At 39.6% G+C, this 19,788-nt stretch overlaps 1 protein-coding gene across 6 annotated transcripts in view; it reads left to right on the forward strand.

Annotated features, from left to right (window-relative positions):
• ptprk (protein tyrosine phosphatase receptor type K) overlaps positions 1–19,788 on the forward strand; it is a 673,497-nt gene that overhangs the window by 566,807 nt on the left and 86,902 nt on the right. For 2 of the 6 annotated variants that reach the window (XM_041187665.1, XM_041187666.1), the window contains exons 15-17: positions 457–486; positions 7,545–7,705; positions 15,576–15,611. In XM_041187665.1, coding sequence (XP_041043599.1) covers positions 457–486; positions 7,545–7,705; positions 15,576–15,611 — 227 coding nt within the window. The remainder of the gene's footprint in view (positions 1–456; positions 487–7,544; positions 7,706–15,575; positions 15,612–19,788) is intronic. The other 4 variants (XM_041187667.1, XM_041187668.1, XM_041187669.1 and 1 more) reach the window with 3 other exon arrangements.

Genomic DNA, 19,788 nt, shown 5'->3' on the forward strand with positions numbered 1-19,788 from the left:
TGGAATGTTCATTATTTCATTGACATAATATTTCTGTGCAAAACAGCTTAAGAGTTGCAAGTTATTCTGCTCAAATACATATTTTTATCCTTTGTATTTACTTACATTTTTCAAGTTTTTTTTGTTGAGATGGGTTCCTAATAAAGACAAATTAGCATTCTGATGTATTATATAGTGCATGTAAGAAATGTGCAATCAATTTTAATTATTCACGTACTTTGTTTAATGACATCTGGAATGTAATTGTCCACTTTCATTCTGTACCCATTATTTCTATTTTATTTGCAACCACTTAATTGCATGGAATGTAAGATTTTTGCATGAATTGTTTGCAGTAAAATGCTAACCAAAGATGATCAGTATTAAATACAGCTAGCATTTGCTTTGTTGATTGTAACTGATTCCACACTTTTATTCACCAATAATTCTTTCTTCACTGTCTGATTTGCTTGCCAGGAGGAGCTACTATTCTTATTCTTATTACCTGTAAGTAGACAATAGAAGCAAGTCTGTTGTTATTTTAAAGGTAAAGGGTTCATTGAGTACAATTGATAAGTTTTGACACAAATGGTTCCGTTCTGAATCCAACAGGCTACTGAGAAAGTTAATACACAAAAAAATCTTGTTTTATTAAAATTGTAGTTTTAATTTAAAATGGGAAGCCAATAAACCATTTTAATAAGTTCAATAAGTGATAGCTTAGTAATAAAATTGAACTTTTTTGGAAATGGTTGGAGTTGAGTCTTAAATTAAGCTTTAAGTTAAAACTTAAATTTTATTTGATTTTAGTTGTAGTCCAAAATGTCTGAAATTCACACAACTTTGATCCGCTAATGGAACACTTAATTTAAACCAGTCTTTTATAGTTGCTCTGTTATAGTTGTAATCAGTGTTAAATGCCTATAAGCATAAAATGTTAGGGTATCCTCTTGGACCTCAGTAAGAAATGTTGACTCAACAGAATTACATTTTTATGACAACAAGCTCTGTACTGAATATGGTGACTAGCTCTTTACATGTGAGATTGACCTCAGTGCAGTGCTTAGTTTTACAAGATGCACTTCAATGAGCTTAAGTAATGCAGTCAATTTTCAGGTTAATGTAGTGGAGATTTTCCTTGTTTAAATGAGTCAATCTGAGTGGCTAAATATCAACTATATGTTGGTCTTTTAACAATCTGGTATTTAAAATAGAAAAGGAAAAGAGAACAATAGCTATTTGAGTAATGGTAATATTACACTGTCCTCAAAATAAACAGTTTGAGAAGATAGCAAACCACTGATGAAGCACAATAAAAATGTAGTTGATTCCACAAACTAAATTGTGTGCCATGGTGGTCAATTCTGTTAAGCATCACCTGGTGTGGCTCAGGAGCGCCACTCTAGCATGGCAGCCTCTATATTTGCTGCAGAGGAAGACAGTGGGCTGAAAAGGTGCACTATTTGCTGGCCTCTGATTTCTTTGGACCCTCTTCTCAGGCAGCTGAGCTTTTTGGTGCTGCTCATCTCTTCTAGTGCCCTAACAGTCAGCTTCCAGAGGTCTGGACATCAGCGACTTTCTCCTAGTTGTCACTGTCTATATCTGCCATCTTCATATCCCGCTTGCAATTGTCTTTGTAGCAGATGTATAGACGCACAGGAGGTTGTATTTAGAAGGGTTTTGGGGAATACAGCCATCATCCAGACTATGAATGTGGCCAAGCCAATGTAGATGTCGTTGACTTAGCAATGAGTATATACATATGGAATTGGCATATTCAGGACCTTGGAGATGGTGACCTTGTCCTGCCAAGAGATGCCAATGATACATCTGAGACATTGAAGGTGGAAACTATACAGTCTTTTCTCCTGCTTAGCATATGTTGTCCAAGTCTTACCACTGTAGAGGAGTGAGCTGGGAACACAAGCTTGGTAGATTCGCAGTTTGGTATTCTCAGTCAGGTTGCTGTTGTTCCCCACACACACACTCAGCTTGGATATAACAGCTACAGCTTTTGCACTGCGTGTTTTGATTTTAGCAACAAGTGACAGATTGCTGGTGATTGTGCAGCCTAGATATGTGAAGCTGTCAACAACCTCCAGCATCACATCCTGGACCACGACATTTGTCTTATTGATGCTGATGGTCAAACCAAACTCTTTACAGGCGAGGGAGTGTCTGTCCATTTGTCTTTGAAGGTGTTCCTCGTATGGAATGCTCGTGCGGCATTGTCAGCATGGAGAAACTCTTTGGTGAGGACTTGGCCCACCTTTGTATTGGATCTCTGACATGCAAGGCTGAACAGCTTTCTGTCAGTTCTGGTATGTAAGTAAACAACCTTTGTCGATGACCTGAAGGCACATGACAGCAGCAAAGAGAAGAATGTGCCAAAGTGTGTCAGTGCCAAAACACAGCCCTATTTGACCCTACTGCAGATCTCAAAGTGTTCTGATGTTGCCCCACCATAGCTGACCTTAGCTACCCGTGATGTTGTCATGGAAAGAGGAGATCACATTGAGCAGCTTTGACAGGCAGCCAATTTTCTTCAGCAGCTTAAATAAACTGCCTCTGCTGAAATGGTCGAATGCCTTGTAGAGATCAATGAAAGCAATATAGAGTGGACTCGTTTGTTCACAGTATTTCTCTTGCAGCTATCGGACTGAGGGTATGATGTCAATTGTAGATCTTCCAGTTCTGAAGCTACACTGGGATTCAGGGTAGATGTGTTCAGCCAGGATCTGCAGTCTGACAAGGTCAACACGGGCAAGTACTTTTCCCGTGATGCTCAGCAGGGCGATGCCTTGATTGTTGCTGCAACCAATGTGGTCGCCCTTTTGTAAAGGGTCACAGTCTTTGCATAGTGCATATCCTGGGGCACTGTCCTTCCCTCTAGCAGAGATGGAAAAGTTTGTGCAGCTGCTGCAGGAACCCCAGTTCCCATGCTCGATAAGTTCAAGTGGTATAGCATCTGTACCTGGAGCTTTGCCCGTGGCAAGCGAATTGATAGCTTTGCTAAGCTCCTCCACTGGGCTTGATATCCAGTTCTGCCATGGCAGATAGGCTTTCAATGGTGTTGAGAGCTTCCTCAGTGACAATGTTCTCCCTAGATACAACTCAAGTTAGTGTTCCACCCATCTCTCCAACTGCTTATTGCAACGGGTGATTACCATCTTGCCCTTGTTTTCAATAGAGCCATTTTATTTACTGATGGACCTGTTGCCTCTTTGATACCTTCATTCATATTGCTGACATCCCTGCGTTAAAGAATATCTGGATATTCTGGCAGAGTTGTAACCACTAGGCATTGCGCAGCGCCTAGCAGTCTGTTAGACATTTCCTCAGGCAGCTCTTAATACGTTCAGGGTCTTCTTGCTCAGATCTTTCTTGTAATTAATGAGAGCAGACCACTTGGCTTCAATGACAGGTTCCGTCACAGTGATGTTAACCTCAAACCAGTAAGCATTTTACCACCCTCACTTTCCAAATGTTGAGAGTGCGGTATCGTAAATGACCTCTTGAAGTGTGTTCCATTTCACTTCTGCACTCTGTGTTGGAATGCCGGAGAGTGCCTGTTCAGTAGATTTGTGGAACTGTTGGTCTTTATCTGGGTAGGCAGCATGACTGATGTTGAAACAAGGATGACATTTCTATGTTGAATGAAAAAGCTTCATGTGTTGCATCCTCACCCTAGTGCACACCAGGGAGTGATCTGTATCTCAGTCAGCGCTGTGTTAGCTGCATGTGTTGAGAATATTGTTCAGAGAGTCGCATCTGGTGATGATCAGATCTAGCTGAAGCCAATGCCCAGATCTTGGATGTTTCTAGGACAGCTTGTGGCATGGTTTGTTCTGAAAGAAGGTGTTAGTTCCAGAAAGCTTGTGGTAATTGCAAAGCTCAAGTAGTCTCTGCCTGTTCTCATTTATCTTTCCCTGGCCATTTGTCCAAGGTAGCAGAATAATGCCTCATGGGTTAGCACCTGTTCTTGCATTGAAATCCCCCAGTAGATAAAGATATTCTGACTTAGGGATTCTGCTGATAGCAGTGTCAAGCTCTCCTAGAAACTAGTCTTTTGCCTCTTTGCTGGAGCACAGTGTTGAAACGTAGATACTCATGAGGTCAGTTAGGCCTTGTTTGAGTTGAGATTCGGATGGAGAGAACTCAATCTGAACCATTTGTGGGAGGTTCTATCATCGAGAGTAGCAAGCCCCTTATGGTGAAACTGAAATCTTGCTCTCATGTTTCCTCTGAACGCTTCCCTGCCAGATGAACATGTAGTTTTCCTTTGTGGTCTGCTCTCGGCAAGCCTTGTCTCTTCTAGGGATGCTATGTCGATGTTCAATCTATCAAGTTCCAGATTGACCACAGCTGTCTTGTGCACATTATTGACTAACTGTAAATCATCTGTCAGTTCCATGCACATAGCCCTGGTGTTCCAGCTGGCCAAGTGAAGAGTTGGCACCTTCTTTCTTTTAATTTGTGTACCTGGTACAATGGATTCTGTCCACTTATTGAGCAGAAGCTCTTAAGTTCCAAGCATGTATTGAAGCAGATGGACAATGGCGGGTCAGCACCTTACTAGTTAGGGCTGCCTAACTTGAGGTGGGCATTAGCTGACCACTGAGTCATGATGGTCCCTCCCACCATTGGAAATACCTGTTCTATTGCCAGTTGAGTTCGACTTACTACTTAACTGCTGACCTGCCTGTTGTGTTAACATTCTGCAGCAAAACTGGAGTGCCCTCTCCAAGGTGTAAGCCTGGGCAGAATTTATGAAGGCCCTGGGCTTCACAAACATCAGGGCCCTCTCTTGACCTCCCTGATTGAGTCCAGAGTAATGCAAAGCACTGCATTTGGCACCAGCTTGGTTGCAGGTGTTCTCAGAAAGATAACAGATTTAGACATCAGACCACCTTTGGACTACATTCCAGATTTTTTGTCAGGGTTTACTCACTTAGCCTTTGATTCTCCCAAGGTACCACCAAGGCATTGGAGCTATTGGCCCATGGCTGGGAGTTTGGTTCATGAGTGCCAAGGTGTGTCCACATACCAGTGGGCCTTCACAAGCCAAACCTGCTCCAAGTTCCACGAGGGACCCATTTTCCATGTGGCGCCACAAGGAGGTACAGCAGAGGACTTGCAGATAGGCTGTGTACTGACAAGAAGATATTTGCACATCTGGCTGTTTTTGCATTGCTGCTAGCCAACGGCGTGTACTGCAGTTGAGAAGCAAACTAGCACACACAAGTGAAAAGCATGCTAACTCTCTTCACCAACACACTACACGCATCATATTGACTTATTGACACATACATCTTTAATTATAAATCTAAAGTAGATTTCAGCAAAGCATGATTCATTTCACAATGTTACTTGCATCATGACTTTCATTTTCCATCTCCTTTGTAGTGCTTGCACCATCGGCTTGTGTATGTTCTTTCAGCTTTTCCATTGAAAAGAGTTTTGTTTTGATAAATAATGAAAGCTGGCTGCAGCTCATTCAATCTCAAATAGGTACTAAATTGTTTTTTTTAATCCTGGGAGAGGGTGCGTAGGAAGTACTTGGCTGAAAACACAGCAATGCAATTGAAATATGCCACATTTTCACTGGACTCCTACAGAGATTGTCAGTAGTTTGAAGAGAGAATTAAATTACTGAAAATAAATTTTCAGTTAAAATCTTGACACGTACAGATAATATTGTATTATCTTTTGGATTTTGTGTCAAAGCTTATGAATTTGGCCTTGACAAATGTTGTTTTAGTGCATGCTAAATGTGAAGTGTAAGAATCAATGAAATATCTGAGGAACTGCAATTTATTTATTTTGAACAATGTACATGATTGCATCTGAATACTTTATTGTGAATAGTATCCTTTACGACACTTTTTTGGTGTTTCCATTGTGCCATACATGATGTTTGATGGATTGAAGATACTTGTTCACAAAAACAGCTAATCAGCTTCTAAAGTTATGAAGAAATGCACAGTGAATTAATACATTTAATATGGTAGTCACAATGATGAAATAATTCAGATCAGGCCCTGTAAGTGTCTGAAATAATTGTATCTATCCATATAAATAATATCAGTTATAAGTTAACTCAGTAGGCTCATCTTATCCAAGAGAGTTAACTTGTTTATGGATTCCCAATTATCATTCTGTAATCAAATTACTTGCACCATTAATCAGATCATTGATGAGCACAGTCGAACAGCAACTAGAGTCAAAGTAAAAATTCCTCCTGCCCACAGACACTAAAAAAACAAATAGGAAATTAAATAAAAAACATGATTGGAAACTGATCAAAATTGCAGGAATGATATTTAGCACTTTTTTCGTATTAAAGTCCAATTGATAACAATCCATTTTCAATAAAAAAAATATAACAGGCTTCATTTTAAGTGACTTTATTTGAGTAAAATCTGCAAATCTATTTAATTCATTGGAAAAAATGTAGGAGTTTTGAAATGCAAACAAAACTGTTCATTTAACTCAAAATCAAAAATTTGCCAATCATAAAATAAAGGGGCAACATTAGATTATGATGTTCCCAAATCTAACCGTTCATCACAAACCACATACAAGACTAGATCATGGAAACAAACTTATATTCTTTCATTTGTGCAAACCACTTAGACTCATATTCCTATCAAGACGGGGGATTGATAAATTTTGTTCGGTGAGGTTAACAAGGGATATGGAATAAATGCAGGAGTTGAGGTACAGATCAGTCATGATCCAGTGGCAGACAATCTTGAGAGGCTAAATGGACTGTTCCTGTTCCTATGTTACTTAACCTTTTGGATGTGTTTTTGGAGTTGTTGATTTTGAAGCATTTGCAAAAGCGCTTTCACCAATGATATGTCTGTATGTTGTGAATTTTTTTTTAATGCTTTTGTAGATATAGTTTCATGTTGTCAAGTTGCTGAGCATCTAATTGGATTCTTATATTATGGAATAGCAAATAAAGAAAGACGGGCTTTTATTTATATAGCACCTTTCAGTGGCAGCTGTAATGCAATGGGTAGCACTCTCCTCTCTGAGACAGAAGGTTGTAGGATCAAGTCCCACTCCAGGACTTGAGCACAAAATCTAAAGTGAATCTCCAGTGCTGCTGAGACAGTGCTGCACTGATGGATTTGCTGTCTTTCCATGAGATGTTAACCCGAGGCCTGTCTCTCCTTTCAGGTAGACATAAAAGATCTCTTGACACTATTACAAAGAAGAGTAGGGGAGTTATTCCAGGTGTCCTGGCTAGTATTTATTTCTTAACGAACATCACAAAAACAGATTACCTGGACATTATCGTAGTTCTGCTACAGGTGTTACATGAATACAAGTCTGTTTTTCACAATTTAAGAACATCCCAAAGCACTTTACAGCCAATTAGGTAAAATGATTTTTCAGACATTTCTGTTTCTTGATATGCAGTGTTCCCTGTAAAAGGTGGAAATCTTTTCTCTCCAAAATAAATCAAGAAGCCTTTATGTTAAGCCTAAACATTGCCATGTTAAAATTGTGCATAAAAAGTATTCGGTCTAATAATTTGCTTTTGTGGATTGCAGTAAACTTGCAAAGAAGCGTAAGGATGCTGTAGGAAATACTCGGCAAGAGATGACTCATATGGTGAATGCAATGGACAGGGGCTATGCTGATCAAAGCACACTTCATGCTGACGAACCCCTTTCTATCAACTTTATGGACTCACATAATTTCAGTCCTAGGTGTAAGTATTATATAGTTAATTAAAATTGTAAAACATATCTTTAAAATGGTATTTAGGGATCACATCAGGGCATTTAAAACAATATGGCTTCTCTTTTCAGAAGCACTAAAAAGAATATAAAAATCTGGTTAAGAAACACTCCTTGCTAAAGCTTGCAAGTCCTCAACAAATATGTTTATGTAGACTGAAAACTGACCACAGTTACAGTATGCACCTTTTCATTTGGTAAATTCAGGAATCAAGCAGCAGGGTGGCTAGAGAATGTGCACACTCCAGATATCGTGTAATGTGAATATTGGGAGCCCAATAACTACCAGGAAATGATTCTGATGACATGTGTGTTCCAGTGCTGACCCAGCAGCTGGCAGGATGGGTCTAAATTTGCATGTGACCAGTCGGCATAGGTACCATTAAGGTCACATGCCTGATGTCCAATTGCTGCAACAGCTAGAAAGTCCAACGTCTGTCTGCCTTTGGCAGGTGTGTCCAGGACCAAACCACCCACAGAACTGACCAAAAAATGCTCCCTATTCCATAGGGGTCCAGCAACTTACCTGCCCTGAGCACCTGACACCCCCCCACCCCCCCACCCCCCGTGCACCAACTAGCACCTCGACTCACTTCGCTGGCCCCTGAGCCAATGAAACACAACTCCAGCAGAGGAAATCACAGTTACTTGTTCTACCCAAAAACATCAGCCAATACTCATTTACTTTTTCCCTGACATGTTGGAGCCAAAAATGATGTGACCTCTGAACCCTGTAGTTAAATGTATTTTCTGAAAAACTGACTGTAAGTGCTATGTGAATATGTTACTGTAGCAGTAATACCTTATCAATTGACAGACATCTAATGATGATGATAGAATGCCAACACTTTTTTTCTCTGATTGAACTTATGAAAAAACTTGCATTCATTTTCCCAGCATGTCCCAAAGGCCTAAACAGCCAATGAATTACTTTTGAAGTGCGGCCACTGTTAATTTGTAGGCAAATGAAGCATTGAATTTGCACACAGCAATATTTTAAAAACAGCAGAGAGTTCCATAACCAGTTTATCTGTATTTTGGCGCAGTTAGCCGAGAATGACTGCTGGCTGGAACACTTTGGACACATGGCATCTTTTGCATCTATTTGAACAGGCAGAAAGGGCTTTGGTTAAAGTTAGTGTAAATTGTCTCAATTCTATGCTTAATTTTGGGTCACCATACCAAAAGTTGCTATACAAACATTGGAGTGGATGTGGAAATAAACTTAGGAATTAGCCTAATTAGTAAAAAAACAAATTGAAGTACTAGAACATTTATTTATATGAAATGACGCATGGTTAAAATAATGTACCAGGCAGGGTAGGATAGAGAAAAGCTTGAAGAATGTTGGTGCCAAGAATTCATCGATCCTGATCCTAGCATTTATACCAGGATTACATTTTCTGGTGTCCTCTTGTGTTGACCCTGCCAGAATTTGCAGGTGAGTGCGAGGATATCTACTTACCATGGAACACTGTAGGTGCATTTCCGGCACCTGTTTCCATTGTTTTTCTCCAGGAATTACAGTGCCCACCAAATCTTAGCCATGTTCCCATCAGGGAGGAAGCCAAACTGCAAAAAAAAATTAGGAAAAATCTGTCTGTCTTCAGGTCACCAGGCCTGACCAGGACCCGACTGCTGAAATCCAAGTGTGGATTTCTAATGTAGGGAATGCCTAGCCCACCAGCCATTGTTTAGCTAGTGCAGGATAGGCAACAGTTTTGTCCTTTTCAAGGGAACTAAGAAAATCTTGCTGTTGCAACAAGACCAATCAAACTATAGTTAAATGCTAACTTGTTAGTACTAGAGAGGTGAACTTCAGTGGGTTAGTTTGTCTTTTTTATCATTGATTATTCCTACTTTGTAGAATAATCATGTTTTGGGATGAATCCATTCTATAGTAAGAGGTTATTAGTTCAAAGTTTACTTCAAATAGAAATTGAAGAGTGATTTAGGTAGAAATGCAGAAAGGTGACACCACATTTGTGGCTGTTTTCTGTTCACTTTTTGTATGTTTCTGGATGGCTATATACCAAGCAGTTATTTGCTCCTGCTCATGACAGGAGCTGATTCTAGCCAGAATATTTTCCAGCTATCTGATATATGTATATCAAAGAAATACTTCTTACTCATAAGTACTTTATACTTAAAAATATGCCTTGCATATCCAATTTTCCTAAGTAAAATCACAAATTAAATTCCTCTGTAACTGACCAGAATGTAATGGTTCTCCTTGTCCTTAAACATTTCTACAATATTTGACACGCCATTCCCCTCCATTGTTTTTCTGTTGTCTGGCTCCCTGAGACTGCACTTCTTTAATTCATTCTCGGGATATCAGCTTCGTATTTAAAGCCCATTCTCGTTCAACTGCGAAGATGGTGGTGGGGCACCTTTATATTGTTACAGCTGTGTGCTGATGGTGTTCCCACTGTGTTCTTAGGCAGGAGTTCTAGGATTTTGACCCAACAAGAATAAAGAAATGACAGTGCATGTCTAAATCAGGGCACTGTATTACTTGGAGAGACCTTGGAGTTAATGTTGTTCCCATGCGCCTGCTGCCTTTGTCCGCCCAGAAAGTGAAGGCACTGGTATAATTGTTGTTGTCTCAAGAAGCCTTGCTAAGCTGCTACAATGCATTCTGTAAATAGTATATGTTGCAGCCACCAATGGAAGTGGCTGGTACTTAGGACAGTGAATGAGGCACTGATCAATTGTATGGAGTTGAACTTCCTGAGTCCTATAGCAGTTGCACCCATCCAAACAAATGAAAAATATTCCATTAGATTCCTCAATTTTCACCTGTGTGCTGAAGAGATGTAGCTTTTCCTCTGCCATCATTTCAATTGACCTCATAGTCATCTCTGTGTTGGATCCATGTGTTGAGTTCATAAAAGTGCTTACTTATATCTCTGTGTCATCTACATCCATGCCTGCCTCAGCCTTACTGATGCTGAGACCCTTAATGATGCATGTCACTTCTAGACTGGATTTTTCAAACATTTTTGATAGCTGATCTTCCACTGTCTGTAAAATCCAGCACATCCAGAAATCAGTTGCCCCACGCTAAGATCTGTTCAAGTATCACCACTGTCCCTTGATGGTTCCCTGACTCCCCATACACTGAAAAATCTTTCATCATTTTCAAATATCGCAGTGAGCTTGCCTTATGCTTCAACCTTATGTCCCCTCCCACAGCCGTTGATTTCCTGATTTTGGGCTTCTGTACATCTCCCTTACTTCACTTAATCATTTGTGACTTATCATTCAGGAGACTTTAGTAACCACTCTCCTCTCTTCTAACACCATGCCTCTACATTCTTTTCACCTTTAAAACTCAACTTATCCACCAAACTTTTGGTCATGTCAGGTAACATTTCCATCAGGACTTGACATTGTTCCTTTCTATTTTCACCCTTTAAAGCACCTTTTTTTACATTAAATCAGCTATAGAAATGCGAGTAGTTGCTGCTGTTTTAGTTTCAGAATGATCATGCACAGATAATGCAGGAAATCCCCCTGAGATTAACTACTTGAGCAAATTGTATTTCCTAGTCACCGTTATTTGTAAACGTTAGCAACTTGTAGCTTTGCAATAGAAGCCCCTGAGACTTCAGAACAGATTTGAAAAGTGCACATGATCAGTGGAGGCAATGGATGGAAAATAATGTGCCACATTTGTGAAATTACCATTTTTGTTCAGGAAGGTTATGTGGCTTCTCACAATGGTTCAGTGACTTCAGTGATTAGTTGAATCACACAGATTAGGAGAATCCCAGTTCAAACATTGGTGACTGCTGTATCAGTTGATCTCAGCTGAGTCAATAGGTGTGCTGCAGTCTGCCTCAGCACCCCTGGAATAGGGAGGGGAAATGAAGAAGTCTTCCTCTACCACATTATTACCAATAACCTCAGTCATGTTTGTGGACATCAGCTGAGCACAGAATAAGAGTGGAAGTAAGAGTGGAAGTTTCCTGTGATTTCTCCTTTACATTAAATACTAATAGCATAACATTAAATACTAATAGCATAACAAGTCACAGCAGTTCAAGAAGGCAGCTCACCACCACTTTCTCAAGGGCAACTAGGAATGGGCAATAGCTGCTGGCACAGCCAGCGAAGCCCATTTCCTGTGAATGAATAAAAAAAAGTCACTAACTAGAAGGTTGAGGGCATGAGTGACCTCTTTATATGTATTTGCTAAAGTTCTAGCATTATATTAGTTGGAATTTATAGAGGGTGGAGAATGGGAGGCTAATGAGGGCATTGGAGAGGAATCAAATCTAGAAATGTATCATCGATCAAGGTATTCATAAGGGATTGCTACCTGAAAAGAGAGAATGTGCAAGGTTACGGGAATAATGCAGGGGACTGGGACTAGGTGAAATGCTGTTTCAGTGAGCCAGTGCAGATTTGATGGGCTGAATTCCTTCTGCACTGTAAAGATTCTGTGATACTGAGATGTTTTGGGATTTCTGTCTATTCACATTGCAAGTTGAATTTACCTAACAAGGGACTAAAATCACTCTCATCAGCTAAAGGTGGTAGTCGGGGATGAAAACAGAAATAGAAAATGTTTTAAATTCTCAGCAGGTCTGACAGCATCTTTGGAGTGATGAACAGAGTTAGATTTTCAGGTCAATCTTTGATCAGGGGTGTTATTGGATGCTGTATATTTAAAGCTAAATGGAGCGAATTGTGAAATGTTGATTCTCAAATAACAACAGGAGTAGGTCATTTAGCCACTCCAGCATGTTTTGCCATTCATTCAGATCATGACTGAGCTGTACCTCCCACAAAAAGATCAAAAGCAAATTTACAAAAGATTGCAAGGGAAGGTCCTCTGTCAGAAACCAGTGTTGAAGCAGAATCCACAATTTTTTTTAAAAAAGAGTTAGGTCACTGTTCATAAAAGGAGTGAGTAAGACAACGGCATTCGAGTAGATGGCTCATCAAAACAACCCCTGGCAGAGACTGGTGGGCCACATATGTTTGTTTTTATGAGGCAGAGTTCCCAATTCAGTTGGTCTATTGTACAGTTTTTGAATCAACTTCTTGTGAAATCCCTAGCAAAATATATCATGATCGTCCAACCGCATGATCAACACCTTACAATTGATCAAGTTGCCAATATTTAGTCCCTGCACAGGGACTTATAAATTAGCAATTTGTTTACATATGGCTTTTATGGCTCAATGGCACTGCTATGTGCTTGGCCATACTGTGAAAATTGAGAGGTTGGCTGGCTGCTGAGTGGGGAAGCCTGCAATCAGAAACCACAGTCAAGGAAATTTAGGGTAGTTTCTGACAACCGGGAAAGATCACTAGTTCAAAGGGGGCTTAGAAAAGATTGTGGTGGTAGGGGACGCAGACAAGCGATCAGGAAGAAAGATTGAGATGCATTAGATTTGGGATTGAGAGTTTGGAGGGTTGGGGATGGGGGAAGGAGAGCCGGTTGGGGAAGGTTTTTTTGAGGGGCCAGGGCAAGCACCCCTGCTGTATAATAAAGAAAAACACTTTGCCACTTCATCCATCTGCACTCATACCTATTTAGCTGCCTGGCTACTCGGGCTCTGGGAAACCTGACAGACCTGCATTAAATTTGAATCAGGTTTTCAATTGCAATGTGAGAGCCTGGTTTAAACAACCTATTCCTTGAAAGTGGGACACAGACACAGCAGGTAGCCTACTGCTGTAAAAAAAAAATGGTAGCAGGCAGATAGGTGGCAAGTTTGGGTCATGTTACATATTGTTATAAAACATCCCTACTTTCGATCAAGTGCTATTCTGCTTCTTGAGCACGTGACCTAGGTTTACATTTCTCTTCAGTATTGAAGGAATGCTGCACTCTCAGACGGCTATCCTGATGATCAGATATCAAATTGAGGTAAAGTACTAAAAGTAGATGTTATGAATTGCAGGTAGAATTCAAACCATATATGGGATCATGATCATGCTGTGTGCAAACTTGTAGCCACATTTAATTTCATAGCAACGGTGGTCACATTTCAAAAGTAGTAACTAAAGGTATGTAAAGTGCTTGCACCGCTGCAACTACTTAAGTGCTGATAACTGACTTGGTAAGGTGGTTTAGTTTGAACTTGCTTGAGTCAGAAAAAATTGCATTGATGTATATAAAGTTTAAATGATGCTGCGAACCACAGCTTCACTTCTATTAATTTACACATCAAAGTTAGCAAAGTAATTATCAACATCCACTGGTAAGGCAAGTTAAGGAAGAATCCACAGAAAAACGGAGTTCTTGTGGCTCGGCTGTTGCCTGTACCCGCCAGCTTGTTTAAAAGTCCCAGGTCAATGTTACGTTGTTAATCTTGGCTAAGCTAGAAGTTTGGAAGACATTATTTCCAAAATGCCCTTGAATTAGGAGAAAAATATCCGCATGGTGCATGTTGCTGATCTCTTTCCAGCTGCAGGAAAGTGTGCTCATATAGATGTCTTGTGAGAATAGAATCGAGTTTGGCTGAGATGTCCTCCAGTGCTGATGAATCTGATTGTGAAGGGTTGTGGTACTGGAGACCTGCTGGTACCTTTGCAATAGCTCATGCCTTTGGAGAAAAGGGCAAAATATTGAGTGATGGGGAAGAAATTACATTTTCTAATTCTAAAATGATACTCATCTTTTAAATTATTTTCTTTAAAATATCTGAAGTAGAACTGTGCCACCTATAATTTAAATTTGTTTTTTCTAACTTTCTGTTCAATGATGAAAAGTAAGAGAAAGCTATTTATGCTCTAAGCACATGGCTTTCTGCAGTTCCATTACTTAAGTAATTAAGTATGAAATATACCTGTAGAATGGGCCCTCTTCCATTTCTGTTTTCAACTAAAAAGTACACTTCAATCATAGAGGTGGTTTGTTGCTGCTTTCTTCAGCTAAAGACATGATATGAATGCATCTCTCAATCTTTCCTATATCTTGAAATGGATTTAGAAACTGAATATCTGCGTTTGAGCATAGTGCCACTTGACCAGTTTGTGCACATTTATTTGTCTGCTTTTGCCAATGAGTTTCCTCACTGAAGTTTTCTGTCCCATGGTTAGATGTTAGAGATGGCTGCGAGTAGTTTGAGTTTCTAGCTTTATTATAGAGCTACTGGGTCATCACAGTCTGCTCTCATCTGCTCCTCAATTTTTGCTATTCAGTAAGTAAGCTTGGCTATTTCTGTAATTAAAAATAATTAAAATGCAATTAGTGGCAGCAAAAATAGATGAAAATCTCAGTTTCATATTATTGAACCTAAGATTTATAGTGATGTGATCTGATCTCTTTAAAAGATTACTCAGTTTTACAAATCAATAACTCTGCAAGGCAACATTTATAGTTAAAAATGTAACTGAGAAGCTAGTGGCCTTAGTATTTAAAATAAAAACTGTTGAATACATTAATTTAAAAGGAATTTTGCCTTTTTTGTCATTTCTATCAAGCAATTACAAAATCAAAGCTGAAACCAAAAGTCAATTATGCTATTGCAGCCTTAATAATTCCTTGGCTAATCTGCCTGGTAATGAATACCTGTCTAGTTTCTAAATCATCCAGATAATTGACCATCTGTCTGAATCCTATTAAAAAACTACATTTTACTTTCTGCTACTGCTTCTTAATATGAACAGGATATTAGCAGAAAGCATTTCTAAATTTGATGTATTGATACAAGCAGCTGTGAGCCTGGTCTTTTTTGTCAGCTAATATTAAAGTCTAAAATAGTCGACTTGTGATTTTCTTTGTACTAAGTTTCAGCAGTTTAAAATAATATGTTGCTTCTACCTTAAAAATATAATTGATGCAGATCTGTTTTCTTCATGAGATATGTTTTCCTACAGTGCCTAATGATCCACTTGTTCCGACTGCTGTGTTAGGTGAGGACTGAACCTTGTATCCTCAACTGATGCATGACTTTGTGTGTTTTGCATGTTTAATAACTATGTAGACAAGCTCTGTCTGTGTGTATGTTTAATGGAGTAGAGAAGGAGATCTGCTTTTTTTTCAGTAGTAATAGTGGTTTAATGATGGAGAGAGAGGGAGATGAGAAAAAGTAATAAATACATGTGTCAATCACAAATAATTTTCTATCCAACAATGGACTTTGAAAACATTTTTACTTTGGCGAGCATAAGGTGGGATGTTGCAACAAACAAAACATTAGTAATAATATAGATATCTAAAATTGATCCTGCATACAAAATAGGAATTTCCCTGAACAGGATCAGGGAATGAATGGGAGAGTGAGTAAAAAAAAATACATATTGGTACTTTAAGAATTCAAACAAACTGTTGTCTTTTTTTAAGGCTTAAACCTTCTTAAAATACAGTTTTGGCATGACTTATTTCTTCATCAATGTTAACATATTTTCTGCGCTGATTTATACCACACATCAGGGTGACCTGTTAGTTATTAAACTTTACTTTTACTATTATTTCCAATCACTGACATCCACATAATCTCTGTACTGTTTTCTGACTTTGCAAGAATTTCAATAGTGTGAATGCTGCCCTAACATTTGCATAAGAGAGAAAGCTTTGGCTCACTCAGTTTGCTTGCTGCAAGGATGTCCAATATTCTTTTGGACATTCTCTTTCTAGCCTAGAGTTGGAAGTAGGCATCTTGGTAGAATTGACATTCACTATCTCTTTGCATTTGAGATTCGATATACTGGGGATGGAAGATGGGATCCCAGCCACATGTGCATTAAAATAGTCAAGTCTGGAGATAGCAAAGAAGTGGATGAGGGTTTCAGTAGCAGAGGACCTGAGGCAGCAGCAGAGTGAGGCAATGTTATGGAGGTGGAAATAGGGGATCTTAGTGATGGCATACATATGTGATTGGAAGCTCATCCTAGGGCCAAGTACAATAGTAAGATTGCAAATAGTCTGGTTCAACCTCAAATATTTATTAGGGAGAGAGATGGAGTCAGGGGCTAGGGAGTGAAGTTTGTGGCAGGGACCAAAGACATTGTATAATGTTTCCCTTTGTCCCATCTCTCGACTGATCACAGTAAATATCTTTTTATCTGTACTGTGACTTTAAAGGACAGATGCTGAACAGACTTTCTTGTAAGTTCAAATCAAAAGAAAGGATAAACGTTTATTTCTCAACACCTGAAAATATATGCAACAAACATCCATTCTTCCTTCATTCACTCTCTCACACACGCACACGCGCGCACACAAGAAGATCATTTCTAAAGATGTAATACGTGTTTTATGATCCTGTTGTATGACTGTATGCCACTGTCATGTAAAGGTGAACTGCAGGGCAGGAGCTCATGTGGGACTGGAGAATAGCACTGCCACGGTATGATGTATAGACTCACATGGTAATAGACTGAGAGAACAGACTAGAGAGAACACTCTGGAAGCAGCCAGCCTGCATGGAGGTGGTAGCACCATGCATGACAGTAACCTGGGATCTGTAAATAGTTAAAGGTTAACAATAAAGGTTTCCTGTTTAAATATACAAGTCTCAAGATCTTAGCATCGAGACATCGAAAGGACCCATATTACAACATGTTTGCCAGCAGTAGGATATCGCTGTCAGCGTAGCACAATACGGGTTGATAGTGGTGGGAGCTTCTGCAAGATACCACATCAGAGAGAGAACCATAATCCAACATGGTAATCTGCAGTGATATGAAAGGTGGCAGCTAAATGCATGAACCCAGAACAGCATCCCAAGGTATGGAAAACTAAAAGCAACTGAAGCCTACTAGAGAGACATGCACCTAAGAAGAAAACCTAAAGAAAAAGTTGAAGAAGCTTCACTACAGGCTTGGAAGTAAGGAATCCACCAGAGTGAGTGGAAGTAAATTACGGAAAATTGCAAGAACCTGAGTGACACAGTTAACGAGATTGTTTTTTTAAATTCATTCAGGGGATGTGGGTGTCACTGGCTAGGCCAGCATTTATTGCCATCCCTAATTGCCAATGAGAAGGTGGCAGTGAGTTGCCTTCATGATCCACTGCACCCATGGGGTGTAGGTACACCCACAATGCTGTTAGAGGGGAGTTCCAGGATTTTGACTCAGCGACAGTGAAGGAACACCTATATATTTCCAAGTCGGGGTGGTGTGCAGCTTGGAGGAGATTGAAAGTAAAAATACAAAAGGCAGCTGTACTTACATTTTTGAATAGGTGCTGGTCCCAAGGGCTCAGCACCCAGACAGCTGCAAGTAAAAACACAACGGTTTAAAAAAATACCTGTAAAAATGAGCTGACAGAGTCAAAAGTTTAAGTAGCACCTGGAGAGTTTTAAAAAAGACTGTAGATTTTAAGAACAAAGTGCTGTCACTTTAAGTTTTAAAAAAAAATGGGCCCCAATTGTACCGCGAGCCTGCCAAAAATCCCACAGGACATTCAAAAAAGTCATTCGGGAGTTAAAAATGAAGCAAAGTATCGCCCAGAAAAGGAATGCACCGACCTTAAAAGTTTAAAACAGTTTTAAAAGAAAGGCCCATGATCGCCATGGAGCCTGCCAAAATCTGGAAAACGTATATAGAGAAACCGACAGCTGCAGAAACAACCTGAGAGCAAAAAACAGTTACTACACTGCCAATTCTTGAAGCGGTAACAATATTTAAAGCAGTAACTAAAAAAGGAAAAAAACCGCCGTCTATGGAAAATTAGAAGAACCAGACACATTTGCATTATGGTAAAGGCTAAACCAAACCAAAGCGTGGAAATCTTGGAGAAGACAATTTTTAATTTACAAAAGAACTACAAGATTAAATGGAATCAGAAGAAGTACAAGTTGATAAATTTGTATTTGTCTTTGATTCATTTGCTGGTGAAGTATTCCATACCCAACATATAAATCAATGCTCAACAACATTTTGAATTTAAAATATCTGTCAAAGCTTTTTAATATCTCACCAAGTTATAGAGTTGTAGACCCCAGAAGATGATCTAGCACACTTCCAATAAAGTGCCAGGGGCAACAGCAAGAGACCCCAGAAAGAGGGCAACTCCCAATAAAACACCCAGGGCAACAAGAGACCCCAGAGAGAGGGGCAACAAGGGACCCCAGATAGAGAGCAACAAGAGACCGCAGAGGGAGGGGGCCAGAAAACCCCAGAGTGCGGGAACCAAAAGAGCCCAAAGCAAGGGGGACGGATGGCAGTGCAGCATGAGCAGATGGCTATGAATGAAGGAAAGCTATCTGAGTAACTCAAATGAAGCAAAACATGCAAAAAGTAAATGAAGTTATTCTACAGGAAAATGCTCACATCAGAGCTGAACTGGAAGCTTTGAAGCACAAGATTCAAGCTGAGTATGTACCTTTGAAAACGCAAATAAACTGAAGTCTTCAATGAACCAAGCTCTTCGAGATCTGAAGAAATTTCAGAGATGACACAAAGATACCAGGAGGAAATAACCACCCTCAATTCCACTGTAGGCAAATTAAAGCATAAGTTGGAAAAACTCAACCAGAAGTACAGTCAGGGAAAACAGCAGGCAGAAAAGGCACACAAGGAAGTTACAATCCTGAAAGACTCCTTGAAGAATCTATATGTAGTCATGGAAAAACATAAGGAGCTAAAAAGAATGTTGAATATTACTTCAGGAAAAAACTGCTTGGAAATTTCAGTGGCAAGGGAACGATGCACTGAAGTCCAGAGTGAGTTGGCAAAAGGTCAATAAGTAAATAAACAATTGATTGTCCTTCAAGATCAAATACAAAAGGAATGCATAACTGTTCAGCAGCATGCAGCCTGTCTTATACTGCAGAATGGAAGCACAGCAGAAGAAACTCAAGGATACTCTATTGAATTACAGGAAAACTCAAGATGAAGTAAGTGAGCTTTGCAAAGGGAAGGAAAATCTGTTGAAAGATCTTCACATGTTAGAAGAATCCATCAGGCCAAAGTTTATCCCTCTGGAAGAAAAGCAAAATGAATTTGACATCACTGAACAAACTGAAGAACCAGTTGGCAGAGAAGACTCAGCAATGTTCAATATTCCAGGAGGAAGCCAAAAGCTACAAGAAACAGGCAGAAGAGCTGATGAAGCATTTGAATGAAAAGTGGAGACGTTAAAAGG

The sequence above is a fragment of the Carcharodon carcharias genome, chromosome 5, assembly GCF_017639515.1.
Source record: "Carcharodon carcharias isolate sCarCar2 chromosome 5, sCarCar2.pri, whole genome shotgun sequence".
In the NCBI taxonomy this organism is placed as follows: Eukaryota; Metazoa; Chordata; class Chondrichthyes; order Lamniformes; family Lamnidae; genus Carcharodon; species Carcharodon carcharias.